The 19,692-nt window shown below is 39.4% G+C and overlaps 1 protein-coding gene across 10 annotated transcripts in view; it reads right to left on the bottom strand.

Moving 5' to 3' along the window:
• Window positions 1-19,692, bottom strand: part of CDC27 (cell division cycle 27) — a 60,384-nt gene that overhangs the window by 14,312 nt on the left and 26,380 nt on the right. For 3 of the 10 annotated variants that reach the window (XM_038385337.2, XM_043503338.1, XM_043503337.1), the window contains 10 exons: window positions 18,468-18,622; window positions 18,146-18,360; window positions 16,859-16,973; window positions 11,772-11,861; window positions 11,458-11,573; window positions 10,327-10,426; window positions 8,341-8,548; window positions 6,846-7,018; window positions 4,760-4,912; window positions 2,974-3,182 (listed from right to left, as the gene is read on the bottom strand). In XM_038385337.2, coding sequence (XP_038241265.1) covers window positions 2,974-3,182; window positions 4,760-4,912; window positions 6,846-7,018; window positions 8,341-8,548; window positions 10,327-10,426; window positions 11,458-11,573; window positions 11,772-11,861; window positions 16,859-16,973; window positions 18,146-18,360; window positions 18,468-18,622 — 1,534 coding nt within the window. Of the gene's footprint in view, window positions 1-2,973; window positions 3,183-4,759; window positions 4,913-6,845; window positions 7,019-8,340; window positions 8,549-10,326; window positions 10,427-11,457; window positions 11,592-11,771; window positions 11,862-16,858; window positions 16,974-18,145; window positions 18,361-18,467; window positions 18,623-19,692 lie in introns of all 10 variants that reach the window. The other 7 variants (XM_038385339.2, XM_038385338.2, XM_043503336.1 and 4 more) reach the window with 7 other exon arrangements.

Genomic DNA, 19,692 nt, shown 5'->3' with positions numbered 1-19,692 from the left:
AAGCGTATACAGAGCTGCAAAGAGAGAAGCAATAACTATGCACTCGAGAGTGGAATCTTTTGGCCAGCAGTATCCACTGGCTTGCACCTGAACTTTACTCCATGTTGGTTAACTAGCCATCCTCCAAGCTGTGAGGTGCAGTGAAGCTGGTCTTGGAGGCAACATTAATGGAGGATATACAGAGAGAGCTTCATCACATCTGGGTACTGAAACTGCCTGGGCCAAGCAGATGCCATTAGTATCATAGATGGAGTTTCTTGGCTGAACTCTCTCAACACCCTCAAAGTCAGAGGGATTGGTGAGCAAGCACGCATCAGTCCAATAGACCATGGAATAAGGAACACATCCAATTGTTGTATTATATGTTCCTGGGTGGGGGTGACAAGTGACTCAGGAGTAGGGCACCTATCACAATATTTGAACCCTGACAAGAGAACTTGGTACCTCCTATCTACTTTCTATGATGTTGGAGGTATGCTGTCTGTCACCATAGCTGCGCCAGTTCTAACAGATCTTCATTAACTGGTTATGTTACTCTCTCCTGTAAAAAAAGGACATAAGATGTCTAATAATTTGTGAGATTTTTTTGTGTATGATCTCCATCATAATCTAACGTTTCAGCTGGCTGTTCTTCTAAGGAGATCCTGAAAGGTCTTATCATATGGATGTGATGGCACAGCTAGACCTATAGCTGTATCAGGTGAGAGAGTGAAGAAATGGCAGCTGGTGTTAGGTTGGCAGAGTGATGTTGCTCCTCAAAGGCCTGCAGTTGCAGTAATGGAGCAGAAGGGACCTGAGGACACTAACAGAGTTGAACTCTTGTAGACTCTACAGGGGAATGTGATCTGACCCTGGAGCAGGTAGAGGAGGTGGGCTTTCTAATGTGTTGAGGATTCCAAAGAGCCCAATAAGGCTAGGAGTGAGGTCCCTGGACAAAACTGTGTAAGCAGCCTGGGGAGTCCCCAAGAAGAATGTCCCTCCCTATTAAACCTGGGCCTACATTGATATCCCTGTGCCCTAGACGCCTTGTCAGAGATATGGTAGACTGAAGAGTAATTCGGAGAATCCTCCCTGTTCTGGTCTAAGGTTGATGGGGAGAAGAAATACTCGTTCTCTAGAGGTGGAGTAGACCAAGCAGGAGTCCCTGTAATTTCTTTAGAGACATTTCTTGCCAGTGCCATATATACACACTCAGAGCTGAGAGTTTAGTAGAGCTCAATACCAATGTAAGCATTCTAATAGCTAAGGAAAAACAGAAGAGACTCAGGACATTTGAACACTGTCAAATCCCTTGGTACCATGAAGCTCAGTGCAGAGTGAGTTGGTACCTCTGACATTAAATTAAATACCCTCAGTGCCAGGACCGTGCCTATGAGATTGGTACTGATAAAGCCAATAGCAAAAGCACTGTTGGTGCCAGGAGACCTGAAGGTGATACCATGGCAACAGCGTGGGAACTGCAAGAGGCTGTTTAGTAGCTGGTACCAACATGCACACTGGAGTCTTTTGGGGTGCCCAGAGGGACAAACACAGGCCTTGTGCTCCCTTAACCTCACTCAACACTGAATACCTATGCCTTTTTCTTAGGAAATCCCTTGGCTGGTGACCTATTCTTACACTTTTTCAAAGAGTGGTGAGGAGCCCTACCCCTCTCTGATGAAGACCTGAGAGCAAGAACTGCTGCAGCAGGAAGGGATAGACATCTCATGAAGTCCAAGGCTTAAAAATTGGCAATTTCTGTTCTACCATGAAAACTGAGTACTGGGCAACAGGGAAGGAAAAAAATATAAATCTAAAAGCATTACCTGTAAAGAAACTTAACATACACTGAACTATCAAAACTATAACTATTCTAGAAGTTAACTATGCAAGTGTATAAGAGCACAGGACACTGTGTGCAGTTCTGTCTCAGCCATGGGAAGTCAGAAGGAATTGAGAGGAGGGTTGGGCCTCCTTCACCCTTTTATGTCTTTGGGAAGGAGAGGTACCAGGGCATTTAGGGGACAGAGTCAGGCATGGGCCAAAGGACACTTCTATTCAAAAGATTCCAATCTCTGGTGCATGTATATCGGAAATGGAATACATATAGATAAGCACTCAAAGAATTGCTAATTCATTGACTGTTAATTTGGCTTCTCCAAGATCCTCTATGCTAGCCCAGATAGTATGCTTTTCCTACAAAAAGTTGCGGACAGGAAACACATGAAACTTTTGTGACAAAATCTGCCTATATTGGGGGCTAGCTATGATCAGACTTCCAGCAATTTTAAAAAAACACACTGACAACTGGATGATGCAGAATACAAGGCAGCTGGAGAGGAGAAGGAGAGAGATGGAAAATGACAAAAAACAAACAAACAAAAAAATCTTCACTAAGTGTATTCTGCTTTAAAATCAGACAATCCTGATAAAGGCAAGAATTAGGGGAAGGAGATCAACAAAAAAACAACCAACCAACCAAACAGTAAAGTTGCTTCTCCTTCCATTGAACAAGAAATCAATGGGAATATGGCAAGTAGGTCAGGCGACCTCCTTCTGTAAGGACCTCCTTCTCACCAAAAACTTTGTTTTTTCCTGTCCCCAATCTGCTACTAGAAGGATTTATAGTCACTGCCTTGACTGACAGAGCAGCACTGAAGAAATGGAGCAGTGCCAGTGAACAAAAATGTTTGACCAAGTGTAAGTGGGACAATGCATCCCATGTGATGCCATGAGAACATAAGGCAATGCAGTACATGCATTTTTTTAAACAAAAAAAAGACTAATTACTATCCAGCAACAATGATGGTGATATCCGTTATCAGATCTCTCCTTGTAACAGACAGTCACTCTTATGTGATGAGTGGCAGAAATAAAGAATTATCTAAGTTGTTATAACAGAGTGCCTACACTGGCAACATGTAAAGGCAGTCAACAATAAAATACACTTCTTCTCTTGGTGCTTTCATTAACCTAAAAATACTGAAAACTTACCATGCATTATAATGCCTAGGATTGACTCGGATTGCATTTCTAAAACAGGCTAATGCTTTGTCTAGTTCTTCTGTTAATACAAATTCATGCCCCAGCAGAGTGTAGGCATACGCATAGTTTGGATCAACTTGAATGGCTCTCTGGAAGAACTTGATTGCAATGTCATGCTCCCGTTGCAAGCTGAAACAGTTTCCTGCGGCACACCACGCCTAGTAAAAAGCAACATTGCAAAGTCACTATCAAATCCCCTTTTTAAAACATGAGGGTGATAAATAATTGATTTAAACTGGTGTTCTTCTATTGAGCTGTGTTTTTAGAGTCTTGGCATGCTTCATCCCAGCAGTGAGACATGCCAGCCACTGTTAGGATGAAACCCATAACTGTTTATCTAGAGCATTATGCATACATGTATATAACAGCTTTCCATCCATGGATTTCAAAGCACTTTTATAAGAATATTAGTTAAGTCTCATTCCTTGGAGATGGAGAGGACTGGACGCATTTTATACATGGTGAAAACTGGGATACAGAGGTCAAGAGCCCAAGGAGACACAGCAAATCAGCAGCAGTTAAATACAACAAGGATTACACAATATGGAGCTTATAAGCAGTCAGCTATTCAGCTCTAGCACTAGCAACAGCAGCGGGCTGGAGGCAGCTACAGTCAAGATTCAGTACCCCTTCACTCTCTCCAGCAGAGCAATAGGAAACCCACCCAGGGACACCAAATTCCAGTAGGAACCCCCACTCCCCATCCCATACAGCAGCCTGCATCACGACTTGAGGGATCAGAGCTTAAGAGTCCCCAGCAGCAACATCACCACCTCCTATTATTGGAGGCTGTATTTCTCTCTGATCTCCAGACTCCTCTAGCTGCTGTTAGTGGACGACATTTTACTTGACATTTACTATTCTCCACTTGAAGAATTGCTTGCTGGCAACGAACATGTTTTCTGTTCTTGTTTTCCCTCCTTTCTTCTTCCCAGGCCTCTCCTGTGCATCTCTCCTGTCCTGCTACCCTCCATAACCTTCCACCTTTCTCCCCAGTCTAACACACTAAAAGAACACACGAAAAGGTTCTTACCTTTTCTGAACTCTAATAAATGTAAAGAACAAAAAATTATAAATTCAAATAAAAGAACATGAATAATACATAAAGTGTGCATGTTTATAGGTTACAGGTCTCATTAAAATGTGCAGGACATTTTGCAAGAAACAGCCTTACGCTACCATGTGTCCATGCTATCATAACTGCCCCCTCTATTGACAGCCTATTGTTTGATTCATCGACAAATTTAAGACTATAATGCGTTACACGTTTAGAGGATACTCAGCAAGTTTTAGGTGGTCAGTTAATTAAATATTACTGCAGGAAAAAGGGTGTTACAGAAAGACATTAAAATAGTAGCAGAGCAGGCAACAAAATCCCTGCAATCCTGGATACTTCTTTTCTACCTAATAGACAGCACTCCCTCCCATGCATCAGAGTGAATTAATGATAGGGAAATCTTTCTGGATGAAAGGCGCTATGCAAATGAAAGTCATAACTGATGGGTTAACGGATTTCAGCCTGTTCCATGCAGGCTGACATGCCTTTTTTATAATGGTTATAGGCATCATCCTCGATCCACCAGGTAATCCAGTAGCCTTTATATGAGACAGTTCTGTTACACAAATATACCCAAATTAGACTAGAGTTTACTGAGTTTGTTCTGACTCAATCATCTTTAATCTTGATAAGAAAGTAACTGTAGGCAGCAACATACACCACCACACTATATTATACCTCTGGTGAATTTTTATCCATGTCTGTTAAATCTTTTGATAGGACTGAAAGTGCAACATCCTTCTGAAGATGCCATAGTGTTGTAGAGTAAATCTCCATGCCTTCAACTCTGTAGTTTTCAATCCTTCTTACTTCAGAGAATATCCTCTCAGCCTAAAAACAAAAGAATTTGAATGAAATCCTCGAGAAGAGCACTAAGAGGAATAGTAGGAAGTTTCAAGATATACAAAAGCAATGGGGATGCTTAGTCTACCACCACCTATAAAAACACAAAAACCAACATGCAGAGCTTCAAATCTTGTGGCATTTCTAGTTTCTTATCCAAATGAAAGGAGAAACATAGTATGTTTACTTAGATAAGCAGAAATTTGTAATAGCCCCCTGTAACAGTCTGACTCAGATTACGATACTCTTTCCATCCTAGTGCATGAAGATAAGATAAAGGAGCAACATTGGTAAAATGAGAACAAGACATTATGAATTTCTATTATCGAAGATTTATATTGCATAAGTGGATGGTCTTAACCACATTACCTAGCCATCCAAATACAGCACACTTCCACGACTGCATTTATACTGATACTGGAGCATCTTAATAGCTGATGGCCTTTCCAGTCTCAATCCTCCTTGCTGTTGCAGGTGTTTGTTTACTAAGTAAATGAAAGAGCACAGCCTGAGAAAAGTTCCCTACCATGCATAAGGGTGTGTCCATGCCAGAAGTAGTGAGGTTGGTTCACTAGGAAGTAAGGTACCATATGGGGCTACTTTTTTCTATAAAAAGCATTCCAAGGAAATACAGCCTCTACTCAAAAATTCATTCTTGATTTATGTTACTTTGGCCAATTCAAGTTCCTTTCACAGATTTCAGATAATAGTACTCAGATCAGCAACAAGGGCAAAAGATAGGAAAGAAAAAGCTTTAAGAAACTGCTGGGATCCATAGCATGGTCTTTCATGAAATATTAACAGTGTCTGTACATTCCAAGTGCGTGGACATGATCAGGATGCAAACAAGGTCCAGGAGCAACTGTTTTTCTTTTTTTTTCCACTTCTGTTTTTCTCACTTCATTGGAGCTGTAGCTCATGAAAGCTTATGCTCAAATAAATTTGTTAGTCTCTAAGGTGCCACAAGTACTCCTTTTCTTTTTGCGAATACAGACTAACACGGTTGCTACTCTGAAACCTGTTTTTCTTTAAAACGACATCTTGTATAGTGCATAGTTTATAAAACAAACTTAACTTCAGAAATCTACTGCATTCACCTCTTATAAATCCATTAACAGGTAAGGATTAGGAAATTGGAAATGAAAGGGGATATCGGGCTTTTGAAACAAGAACTCAATTAACTGAAGTGCTAAGTTACATGCTTATTACATGTAAATGTCTATCACATGAGGAAATCAACAGGATTTATTGTAACTGTTTAAAAATTACAACTGCAATTTCAGAGACTGGAGACCATCCACAATAGAATTCTAACAGATTTGCCGTTTCCACACGTTTGGAAAAACAAAACTTTCAAGAAGTCAGTCACCATCCTAACTTAAAAGAATCTTATGGTAATAACTTGTATTGTACATATTTTACATATATGTACGTGCATCTTTCATTGTGAAGGACTCCTTTGGGCTTCACAAACTATAGATGCAGCACAGATGAAATACTGTTACCTCCAGGATGGAGGGCAACGGTCAACCAGTGACAGGGACACAACTGTGGTGAGATGGGGAGATTTTGGCCAAAGACACTGGAGCAAACCCTTGCTCTGACTAAAAAAAAGTGTCATAGGATCTTCAATGTCTTTGCTGACTAGAAAGAATGCTGGTTTGTCACATCTCATAAGACCGACCCACAACACAATAAATAGCATAGAACTCAATTTCACCACCTCAGAAAGCAGAAGGGCTGAAGTGATCCAGATTAATCTGAAACTGCTTGAGTGTAGGTATTTCAAACCTGATGCTTACACAGCTATGCTATCCCAACTGTAGACTCTCCTCAGGTTTTACAGGAAGCCAGCAAATTCTGTGCAAAGCTATGCAAAACAAAAATTTAAAATAAAAGCATGTCTCTGCTCTATGCCTACCTGCATATATTCTGCAAGCTCAAAGTAAGCTCTCCCAATTTGGCACAGTACCCAGCCAGTGTTGTAGTGGTGAGAAGGTAAATGGCTTAATATGTTTATCGCTTCTTTACAGTTGTACGAACACAAGGCTAAATAACCTTTCCCCATGTCACGAAGAAGGCTCATCAATCCTTCTAGGAGAAAAATACAATAAATAAAAGAGACAAGAACTAAAGAATTACTTGCCTGGAACTGCTGTTCTCTGAAACTATATATTATGGCAGACACCCTTTTAAGGTCCCTGTTCTTATGAGAACCATACAGGAACTCCAAGCACAGAATTATATACTCCTGGTTTTGCGCACCAGCTCCTGCAGTGAAATCTAGGTAACACCATCTGTCATCTCCTTTCAAGCCAAAGGTAGAATACACCTACCTACAAAGTGGTTACATAATTAAGGATGAGCTGAGTTTTACACTTAAAGTGGTTGAATCTGTGCTTTATGTATGAAGAATATGGCATATCCTCCCTAAAACTACAGCATTTACTCTGAGCACAAAATGAATTTTCTGATAATATACAAGGAAATCAGTTAACTAGTTTTAAGTTAAGAATTAAAAATGGGTCCTTTAAGAAATTTTGCATCCTATATCTGATCATTTTTTTGTACTAAATGATTTTTATAACATGGACTTGAGTGTCTAAGTCTCCCATATCGTTAAAGCTTGTTGAGTCTCATGCACTGAATACATTTTGAAGAATATTTTTAAAGGGATTAATAGCCATATTTTGCAATTTTCTTCATAACTGTTATCCAGATGCTGTTGAAAAAGGAGCAATTTAAAGTTTTGATCAGAGAATTCCACAAAAAACTGCTTTTTTTCAAAGTGGCTGTCACCTCCTGGTCTCAATGTGACTGAAGCAGAGCTCCCTTTAGAAAAGCCAGTGACCCTCTGTGAAGCCAGGCTGCTGGGTCTACCCTCTTCCACGAAGTCATAAACAAGAACAGCAAAAGTGACCATTTAAATTTTGTTTTTTTTAAAAGCTACTTGTTGCACAAGATCTATTTGACAGGGTGGGCAGGGGAATATAGAGGTGAGAAACTGATGGAAACTAGCCAATACATCTTGGCCGCTTTGTGTTGGTCCTGAATGGCATAAAGTAGCCACAATGTACTTGTAGATCTGCCTCATAATAGTTAAAATTAAAGAGATTAAAAAAAAAAAAAAAGAAGATTTAAAAGGTTGATACTACAGTAACTTTGTATTTTTCTGGACTATTGCTTGCAATTAAGCTTATCCACTTGTTATTAATAGTATAATTTAATATTTTTAATTTAAATGAAATTTGGTGGTTACATATTTATGAAATGGCAGTTTTAGTTACTCAGAGGCTAAAAGGCACTGCAATGAAGAGAATGAACACACTTTACAGTGACTAGTAGTTTTCATTAAACTTTAAAATACAACTGGAAAACATTTGGCTCTATTACATTCTGAGAGCTTTCAGACAAACCTGCTGCTGCTTTCTGTAGCGTGAAAGCCTGGATCTGTGGTGCAACAGTGGAGATTTTCCCTTCTGAAATGATGGACGAGTCCAGTTTAGTTATTTCCAGACTATCGTTTATGTTTGTCTGAGTTATTCCTCCCTTATTTGTTTTACTTTTTGTCTTTCTGTTTGGAATTTTAGGTGGGAACTTCATTTTCAACTTTTTACTGTTCTCCTATAGGGAAAAAGAAAGTCTCAAACCACGGTTTATCTACAGGCAAATGGATTCCAAATCAAAGAATACAGACATGCTTGTTTTCTGTTTTTACTAAAGTAATGGTGTCTAACAGATGTACACATACACAAAATAACCAAGTTAATAATGATACAACGTCTTAAATATAGTCATGAAATATATACATTAACTTCAGCCATAATGTTGCAATAAGGTTATTGGTTTGGTTTTTACACTGCATCTTTATAAAGTAGCTTGAATGAAAGCAGTAAACTGACTTTGACCAAAAAGACTTCCAACCCAAGTCATTTATCAAATATATGTATGTGGACTATACAGAGTCTCTTTACCAAGTGTATTGATGATATTGCACCTCTCATCCAGAGATCTAATTTCATTTTCATCGATCAGGAAAGTAGGCCATCCCTATTTTTTCAAAGGCTGTGTGTGGGAGGCCAGGGGAGGGAAAGAAGGGATATTCAAGTATTCTCTCACTCTGGAACTTACTATTGAAAGCAAAGGTTCAGCAAAAATAAGGATGCAAGAAATACAAAGAAAAGAAAAGAAAAAGTATTAGCTTTATTTTCTTCTTGGTTTCACTGCAAGGTCCCCATACCCTGCTTCGGCTTCCCAGTTTAGTGGCTCAGAGATTATCTGAAGAGGGAAAGGTCATCCCCAAGGATATACTACTGACAGGTCACAAGATACTTCCTTTGATTCACTTAAAATTTTGGTACTTCACTTTTCCTATACATTTCAATTCCCAACTAAAGCTCTAAAGAATATTATGGTGATTTTATAATATCAACTACTAGTAGGACCTTTATCTAAACCTCTACCTCTTCCCCTGCAGATAAGTTTGATACCAGTTTGTTCTCACACAACAGCACTTTTCCCAAAGGTGCTGGGAGCAGTAAGAAACCAGCTAGGAACACTTGTTTCTTGTTAGTTTCTTGCTGCTGCAGAAGCATTACCACACACTGCAGAAGCTGTTGAGCTGCGTAATTACTTTGGTGAATTCTCTCACTTTGAGGAGGAACACACAGCATCATAACTGAATTTTTGCAATCCCAGATTGAATTTTAACCCACCTGAAATATGTTCTGCAGAGCAGTGGTTCTCAAAGCCGGTCCGCCGCTTATTCAGGGAAAGCCCCTGGCAGGCCAGACCGGTTTGTTTACCTACCGTGTCCACAGGTTCAGCTGATCGTGGCTCCCACTGGCCGCGGTTCACCGCTCCAGGCCAATGGGGGCTGCGGGAAGGGAAGCCAACACGACCCTCGGCCCGCGCTGCTTTCTGCAGCCCCCATTGGCCTGGAGCGGTGAACCGCGGCCAGTGGGAGCTGCGATCGGCTGAACCTGCAGACGCTGCAGGTAAATAAACCAGCCCGGCCCATCAGGGGCTTTCCCTGAATAAGTGGTGGACCAACTTTGAGAACCACTGCTGTAGATGACTTATAAAGTTTGTCAGTCACTAATTTGAGCCCAGCAACACTTCAGGATGAGTGTTCACTTGATACAAACACTTAGGTGTTAAGACTTTTGAAAGCATCACACTAATATGCATGCTAACAAAGATTCAAATAATGTACTATAAAAGTTCACGTTCTGCACCAAATGTATTTCCCCAAGTCTACACATAAGGCCAATTCTTCAGCTGCTCCACATATTACTCAGTGGGAGCTTTGCATTGAGTGGCTGAATAATCAGGTTATTAGTTATCATAAGCAGAAAGATAGGAAAATGGATAAATTATTTAGGGTATACATCCTACGTTACCTTTGTTGTAGAGCTATCACTAGTAAATAGGCGAGAACTTCTTCGAGGCAGTGCATTAGGTGGAGCAGCAATGGTTGGGCTCAATACCTGAGGTGTTGTACTATAAACAAACAGCTTATTAGAAGTAAAATGCTTAAAAAAAATAAATAAAAAATATATATTAAAATTAGCAGATGCTTGTACACTGGGGTGAAGGTGCCTCCATTTCCCTGGGGCAGATTTATGTGCTGCTATATAACCCAAATTTTGATTTTAATCACTCCCTCCCCTCCGTTTGTAATCACTGCAGCAGTTTATGTGGTATTTCCTTACCCAATAAGTTTCTATGCTAAGTAAAATCAAGCTATCCTCTCCTAGATAGAAGCAAGTCCTACAGATGCAATGAGAGCTGAAAGTTTTGGATCTTAGAAAGGGGAAACCTAAACTGGCAGCCAAGAATAAATTGGCTGGCTGTCTCTTACCATACATCAGTCTGGGGACCTTTCTGCCACATAATTTTGGTATGAAGGGCTTGTTTTCTTAACTTCATGCTCATGTGAGTCAAGACTGAATAGCCATTTGGTGCACATTCTGCTTAATGCAAATGCAAGTTAAGCATATGAACACAAGGAAGAGAATACACATTTTGCATTGGGCAGTTTTCTGAACTGTTAAAGTGATACATGATAAACAACTTGTTTATCAACATTTATTACTGAAATAAATATTGAGAAATCTAAAACTAAGTTAAAAAGTTGAAATCATTCTCTCAAATGGCATAAGGCATAGTTTGGCCTCTGTGTAAGTGAGGTACTCTTGCCACGAAAACTCTGAGGTACAGTGCAAAATGCAATTAAAAATCCCCCTGGTAGAGAGAATTGCCATGTCAGGATCTTCATACTGAATTGCAATTAGGCCATTCCACCAGGAACTAGTTGAACAATTGCAGAAATCTACTAGTTTAGCAAAAATACTGGTTACTATCTTAAGATTTTGTTTAAATAAGACCCACTTCACATTATCTCTTTCTTCATCCAAACATGAATGATGCTTCACACCATAGGCCTGATTCACTTTGTGCTTATGTCATAAGGACACAAGAAGCAAAACCAGGTGTAAAAGATGCTACTGAGCTCTGTAGTTTTTTAATACCTTGTCTGTGGGCCAGAACTCTGTGTTTGTGCAACAAGGACTGGAGTGACTTCCCGGCTATTTCCACTCTGTGAGAAGACAGACTTTGTTCCCGCTTGGCTTATCCTGGTGACAGACTGCATAACACAAAATTTCTACAGGTTTGTTATTATGTCACTAAATGCACTGACTACATCATGTCAGAAGATAACTAATTTATATCTATTTAATAATTACAGTGAGTGGAGGGGAAAGACCAGCAGAATTTTTTTTATTAAACAAGAGTGAATATTCTACATTAGAGAATCAGCCAGCAAAGAAACTGCTCTTCCCACCTGCTGGAGAGAGACAACTGAGCTCAGCAAGGCAGCAAGCCCTTTATATACAGGGGTGATATCACCAAAAAGATGTCCAGTCTCCATCTGCTGGCAGGAAGAAGCCCCAGGAATCGGGCCAGGACATGCAAAGTGAAAATATGTATTTTATTTATTTATAAAGTCTCCCCCACTGGATTAAGACAGACTACTTGAAGTGCTGTCAAACGCACAAAGTAAACAAACTGGGAAAGGGAAATTTCATCTTTCAGTAATTACGTTATATTAGTAGCACTCAAAGCCCCAATCAGTATTGGAACCTTATTGCGTTAGACACTGCGCAAATGGCTTCCAATAATATTAAGTGCTTGTTTATCACTATGTTTAGTACAGAATTAGAATTTCAATTCACATAGCATACTGTTTGCCAATAAGATTTTGCACATTTACTGCATATGCATTTGGGGCAGTTATGATGTTCTCCTCGATTAACCAGAAATTGGTACCTGCAATATGATAAACTTGTCTCATTAACTTAGCATAACTGTGCATTCAGAGTGGACTTTGTTCATATTTCTTCTAGATCCAAGGGACTGAGCATTTACTTTTTTTTTTTTAAGTTACAATGGCAAACAAAAGCATATTTAAGAGGTACATCACTAATTCTACTCAAAATAAGCCTTTCAGATCCACTGAAGCCATTATAAATGGAAAAAAAAATCCCACATCATCACATATTTCCAAGTTGCTTGCTGCCTGAAACTGGGATGAGACAGCATTGGCCATATTAATTTCTGATGATTTTATTAATAAAGGATATGTCCTGCCCTTCCCCTTTAACTAGTTCAATACTGGATGACACACTGCGCACCCAGCAAGCGTGCTTGTCCCTTCAGGCAGGATGTACTTGGATCCATCCTAAAGTTTCATTTATTTACATGTTCCTTAGGAAACTCTTACTAGAAGGCACGCAGTCACAGCTACTGAGTTCGCAAATAGTTAAGGGTGATTTGAGGAGCAGAAATGAAACTGGTAAGCAAATATTTAGATTTTATAGAACATGCACCAGAATGCTAAGCCGTTTGTTAGAACTACGCTTATCAATGTTTGTTTAAATAGCAACATTAAATGCAACTCAAAAGCAGTGTGTCTACATGGATTAATAAAGTACACCAAAAAGAAAAGGAGTACTTGTGGCACCTTAGAGACTAACAAATTTATTTGAGCATAAGCTTTCATGAGCTACAGCTCACTTCATCGGATGCATTCAGTACACCAATGGACTGATGAAATATCTAGCAAAAGCAAGGGGAAACTAGTCAACTAATAGGGCTTTATCTCCTTAATATTTTAACCTACGACGTGGCTCGAGATGTATAAAAGTTGTTTCACTAGAAAGGTATAGTGAACCCAGATCATTTAGTACAAAGAAAAAAAATCTTAACTCCTGTATTTAAAAATTACAGTACTAACACCTTTACTTAAAACCACACCTGAACAGCCAATAAGCATTGAAAAAAGTATTTAAAAGAAAGGTTACATTCATAAACCTCTAAACACAGCAACAACAACAACGTGGAAAAAGGCATTTGGGAGAATACACATACATAGACATGCCTAAATACAATGATGGTTGCCTTTCAATTCTGTTGTGGAAAGCTGGTTAGAAGTCTAGAAATTGGTTTTGAGATACATAAGGATGGGAATCAGTGAGGCAAGCAGGTTTCCAGAGAATTGCGGTAGCACACAGCAGAAGGTCCTGCTCCAACAGAGCAGAGATGGGAATATAAAGCTCAGGGCAGAATGAGCAAGTGAGTTAGTTGTGGGAGAGCATAATGCAAAACAGAGCATAACCGATGGAGGACACTGAAGAAGAGTGTGATTTAGCAGCGATGAAATGCTAGTGGAGGTTTTTCAGGTAAAAGGTAATGCAACAGTGTTTGTACATATTGGTGAAAGTGTGACTCCAGTATTCTGAACAAAGTGGAGAGACATCAGGAGGCCGTAGAGGGAGACTTGGTAGCTACACCATTTAAAAAAAAGTGACAAATCCATAAATAAGTGATTCAGCAGAGTGAGTGCTGAGTTAGTGGGAGATGATCTAACTGATAGATGGACTTATAGGTCAGGTTTCCAGTTCAAGGACTCTCAAATTTTGACTGACTAATGGAAATAAAACACAGCAAGCTAAGCACCAACACTGAATTTGCCCAGACCACTGACTGATAAAGCAAGTTTTACCTGGAGGAATTGAATACCTTATTTGAGACCTCCTTTCAGCATCTTTAAAATATATTCCTTTATAAATGTCTTTGAAAAGAGCAGCTATTAACAATTGCACCAAGAATGCCATAAAATATGTATAATTTACTAAAAAATATATGTCTAAAGTCCTGCAAATCTGCAGATATCCGCACACCATGTTTGCAGATCAGATGCAGATACAAATTCTATATTCTCAAGAAAGAAAAGGTGCCCTTAGCAATTGGGTTAAGTCATTAGATTGTCTCCAACGCAAAGGTTCTTAAACTTTCTACATCGTAGATCATATCTTAGAGAATCATCTTGGACAACCTGCCTCCTGTTCATGATTCCTATCACATCTCTATGGCAACTAAAGCAAATGCTTACAAGGAAAAAGGTTTAAAATAGAAACAAGAGTTAGCACCATGCTATCAGCCAGCTCTCTGTGGACCATCAGCAAGTATTCTGGGCTGATTCATGAACCAAGCTGAGAACTGCCATTCTCATGCTTCCTTATGTGTGGTAATTTCAATTCACATACTTCCTGTTATACTTTTTAAAAAAATTCTATTTAAAGCAACCCCAAAAAAGTAATATAATAAAAGACGATATACAAGTGAACACATGGAGAACTTGATTGAGCCTTTAAGCTCAGCCCTGCACATAGGACAACGCAAAGCTATAATCACCTCAGAGTCAGAATTGTTCCCATGCTCCTCTCTTGCTGTAGGTGATTACAAGATCCATTTTACGGCACGTATTACTGCTCCCTTGTCCCTGGCCAGCTCTGCTAGATAGTTCTGCTCTTTCACATAGGCTATAGCTCTGGCCCCTTTGCAGGCTCTTGTTCTCAAAAGGGATGGGAATGGCTAGGAAGCATGAGGCACCCTGCAACCATGCAGTGTGGCTGTGTAAAGCTAAAGCAAGATGCTTGTCCTTATTACCTACTGCAGCCACACAGCACTGTGGTACAAGGAATACTGACATTTTTTAAAAGGCTCAAAGTAAAAAAAATTAAGATCACGTGGGACAAGCTTTTAGGATCTCAGCCCTCATTTGCACCAATAAATAATAGCCTTAACCTTGATATGAAATAGCCACTCAAGCTATAGTGACCGCAAACCGTCCTTTGCAAAGTGCTGATATTTTACAATTTGGTTAATATATAAAGGCCATGTTCAATTTGCTTTAAAAAAAAAACAAAAAAACAAAAAAAAAACATAGTGGTCCTGTTTTGTTTAATTAAACACAATTATATCTTGTTTATTAACATTCCTTTTTGTAGCATTAACAATATTTTTGTATTATTACAAAAAAGGTCTCAACGTTCACCAGTAATTCGTCCAAACCCACTGTAGAGTGTTCTAATGATGGTTTGCCCTCCATTAGAAAGATAGGAACCCCAAACAAAAGGATTATCAGTAGATCTGGGCAGGAAATAGTTTTCTGATTCTGCAAAAAATTTCATGATATCATAAATTTTGCATCCTGATTTAGGATGGGAAAAATCAAAATCTCAAAAATTTTCATGAGCCAAAAATCTGAAAAAAATTACAGGTAGGGTCAAAGTGTTTCATTTTGATGTTTATCATTATTTGGTATTATAATTAGCTTAAATTTTGAAGAAGAAGAAAAAAGTCATTTTGAACTGGAAGACCGGAATTTGTTTTGAAAGTTTTGAAACCATCCCACATCATGCCCGCAGCTTGAATACTGCAAAAAATTCTGCCTTACCCAATCTCAAAAAAGATAGATTAGAATAAGAAAAGGTACAGAGGAGGGCAACACAAAATGATGAGCGGTATGGAACAGCTTCCATATGAGGAGAGATCAAAAAGACTGGGACTGTTCATCCTAGAGAGAGAGAGAACTAAAGGGGAATATAACAGAGGTCTATAAAATCAGAATGGTGCAGAGAAAGTGAATAGGGAAATGTTATTTACCCCTTCACATAACACAAGAAGCAGGGCTCACCTAATGAAATTAACAGGCAGTGGGCTTAAAAACAAACATAAGGAAGTACTTCAAACAAGGCACAGTCAACTGGTGGAAATCATTGCCACGGGATGTTGAAGGCCAAAACTATAACAGGGTCAAAATAAGAATTAGATAAGCTCATGGAGAATAGGGCCATCAATTGCTTTTAGCCAAGATGGTAAGGGATGCAATCCCATGCTCTGGGTGTCCCTAAATCTCTGATTGCCAGAAGCTGGGACACGATAACAGGTAGCAAACCACTCAATAAATGTCCTGTTCTGTTCATTCCCTCTGAAGCACCTGGCACTGGTCACTGTCAGAGACTGTCAGGATACTGGGCTAGACGGACACTGGTCTGACCCAGTATGGCCATTTTTATGATTAACTTTTTCAGCTAACAAAACCAACCCTTTTCTGTGAAGAGTTTTGATTTAGATAAATTGGCATTTTCTGTCAAAAACGTTTTGTGGGAAAATTCCTGATCAGCTCTAGTTATCAACTGAAAGACACAAATTGGTAACTGAGAAAAAGAAAAACGTCAGCCCTTAAAGAAAAACGTCAGCCCTTAAAGGTATTTGGTAACACACCAAATATTGACAATTTAAGTGATTTTAGTAAAAGCAATTTAATATACTCATTTTTATATAGACATTTTTCATTCTCACGAATTTCATTTCCACGAATTAGAAGGATGTTATAATTGGTTGACTGAGGGAGAAAGTGTAATTTCAAATGCAAAAAAGTCTGCAAGGGGAAAAAAATAACCAATTTATCAGAGCAACTGAGCTAATCGACAATGGTTATATACTTGCACTGGAGTTTAATTTTACATTCCTTTGTATTTAAGCTCAGACAGAACAGCAAACACATTCTTGAATGCAAGATACCTTCTTTGAAGGTGCTCCTGTAGATGGCACATCAATTACAGAAGATGAATTAGTGTAGTTTTGTAAATATGATCCATCTCCAGGGCTAGGGGTTTCTAGTGGCAAAATTCCAAAACTGAAAAAAGAATGAAATGGAGATGTCAGAACCAGGGCATCCTTGAAAAGCAGTATTCTATTAAAAACATTTCAGAGGAAGCTTGACCTTGTTGCGGCACAGGGAGTCAGAAGATCTGCGTTCCATTTCCAGCTGTGCCTCTAACTTCCTATGCAAATCTTTGTACAAGTCTCTCTATGCCTCCATTACCATCTATGGTTAGGGATAAGATTATTTCCTTTTTGCTACCCTTTCTCTGTCTTGTCTATTTAAATTGCAAGCTTTTGGGGACAAGGAAGTTCTCTTATGCATATACAGTAGCTAGCACAAGAGGGTTCCGATCTTGGCGGGCGCCAACAGGCTTTGCTGCAATACTATTTAATAATGTTTTTTTAAAAGGAAGAAAATGGCAGAGTCACGATCATGAGACAGAACATATGAAGCTATAAGGGGGGGTACCATCCTTCAAATCAAAAGGCATTACAAATCCCTAATGCAGCTTTTACTATTAACTGTTGGTTTCAAAGTAGCAAAAGAAATTCACAATCCTTTTATTTGTGATTTTTCTATCACAGAAGTTGTACTAAGCAACTCACACAATCAAAATGCTCTTTTTCTAAAGTCACAAAATACTGGTGGCTTATTTAATTAGACCTGGTCTACACTAGGGGCGGGGATTGACCTAAGATACGCAACTTCAGCTACAAGAATAGTGTAGCTGAAGTCGACTCATCTTAGGTCGACTTACCTCGCGACCTCACGGCGTGGGGTCGACTGCCGCCGCTCCCCCGTCGACTCCGCTTTCACCTCTCGCCACAGTGAAGTACAGGAGTTGACGGCAGAGCGATCGGGGATCGATTTATCGCATCTACACTAGATGCGATAAATCGATCCCCGATAGATCGATCACTATCTGCTGATCTGGCAGGTAGCGTAGGTATACCCTTAGTTACTGAAGTTTGTTATAAAAGTTTGATTTTTTGGATGAAAAACCACCACTATTAAAACACGAATGGCTACTTTTTGTAAGTGGTTTGGCTTTTGCCCCAGCAGCATTATTTACCGAGTACTGTCAATATGCTTGGTGCCATACAATATATAGAGAAAGACATGGTTCCTGCCCAAAAACACAAGGAACAGTGGCAATGCAATGGTCACAAAGCAGGGTTTTAAATTCCCAGTCTTAGTCATACCTTGGTGTCAATGGGCTCAGAGCAGCTGGTCCTCCCAGTAAACTCCGACCAGTTTTTGGTTTATTTTGAGCCTGTTTAGACAATATGGCAGTTCCTGATCCAAGAGGGACAGCATCTGGTGAAATTACAGCTGAGTCAATGTAAGACATAGAGGAATCTGTGTTCAAGGAGGAATATTTTGAATTGGAGGATTCCAGGTTGAGTCTGTTCAATTCCTGAAATGGAAGACGTTTTTTATAACATTCACTTGCAAGTATTTCTTAAGTCATTCATTCAAACTGGGGCAACTGCTTCAAAGGTCAGAGGTTGGAGTGAAACTTACAATTGTGTCTTGTGGAGTTTCCATAAGGACAGTCTCAGGCTGTCTGTGGGATATGTTGTGATTAGACACCAATGTTGTGCAAGTGTTGGGCAGGCAACTGCTGAAGTTCTGCAAAGATGTTAATTTAAATGTTTGGTCAGGATCTGGCTTCTCACCTGTAAGAGTGAAGAAAGATTTAACCGGTGTTATTCATTACTAAATATATTTGGTGCTTGGGTAAAAGCAAAACAGAAGGGACACTAGGTACCTTAAGAAAAGTGAGCAAGTTTTTGTGTGTTTGTTTTTAAAGCACTACACTAGAGACCTCAAGTTATTTTGGATTTCAGACATAACTCTACCACCTCCATTTCATTTAATCCCCTGCAGAATTAGATAAATTCATGGAAGATAGGACCATCAATGACTATTAGCCAAGATGGTCAGGGATGCAACCAAATGCTCTGGGTGTCCATAAGTCTCTGACTGCCAGAAACCGGGATTGGAGGACAGGGGATGGATGGATCACTTGATAATTGCTCTGTTCCGTTCAATCTGTCAGACTCATTTCGCAATAGCCACTGTAGGAAGACAGGATACTGGGCTAGACTGACCATTGGTCTGACCCAGTATGGCCATTCTTATGTTTTTATCCTAGGCACAAAGTTCCTAGAGACCCAGACAAGAATGTAGGAAGGCTTACAGCCACAACACTGTTAATTTATCTCAAAGAGAATTGGAGAGACTCATCTAGCAGCTGGTCCCTACAAAATTCTCTTAGAAGATAAAAATCTGAGATGATCAGAGATCCACAACAAAGCTTGGAGATTAACCCAAAAATGTGTCTTGGAATAATCTGAATGAAAAAGAATGGTTAAAAAAAAAGTGTATGCTTTTAGATGTGGGCAAGTTTCTTCTTTAAAGTCCTGTGGAGCTCTTATTACAGAAAAGAGGCAATCAGAGGTAGAACCGTGGAACAATTATTCTTCTTCAAGAGAAGATATATTTGGTCCTTTCTCTCTCTCTCTCCTCCCTTCCCCCGCCTCCCCACAAAAGCTCATTTTCAGAAGTCACAAAAGCCAGACAGTCAGGAAGAGAGGAGCAGCTCCAAAATTAAAACAGCCCTACAACATATTTACATGTGGATTGCTCCGGTGGCACTATCAAAGAAATTTTAAGAAGCTTTTCAATTATTTGCATGAGAAAATACCAACTCCAGAGGGCAATTTTTTTTGAAAAGCACATCTCT

The sequence above is a fragment of the Dermochelys coriacea genome, chromosome 27 (assembly GCF_009764565.3).
Source record: "Dermochelys coriacea isolate rDerCor1 chromosome 27, rDerCor1.pri.v4, whole genome shotgun sequence".
NCBI lineage: Eukaryota > Metazoa > Chordata > Testudines > Dermochelyidae > Dermochelys > Dermochelys coriacea.
This window is presented reverse-complemented; position numbering and strand designations above follow the sequence as displayed.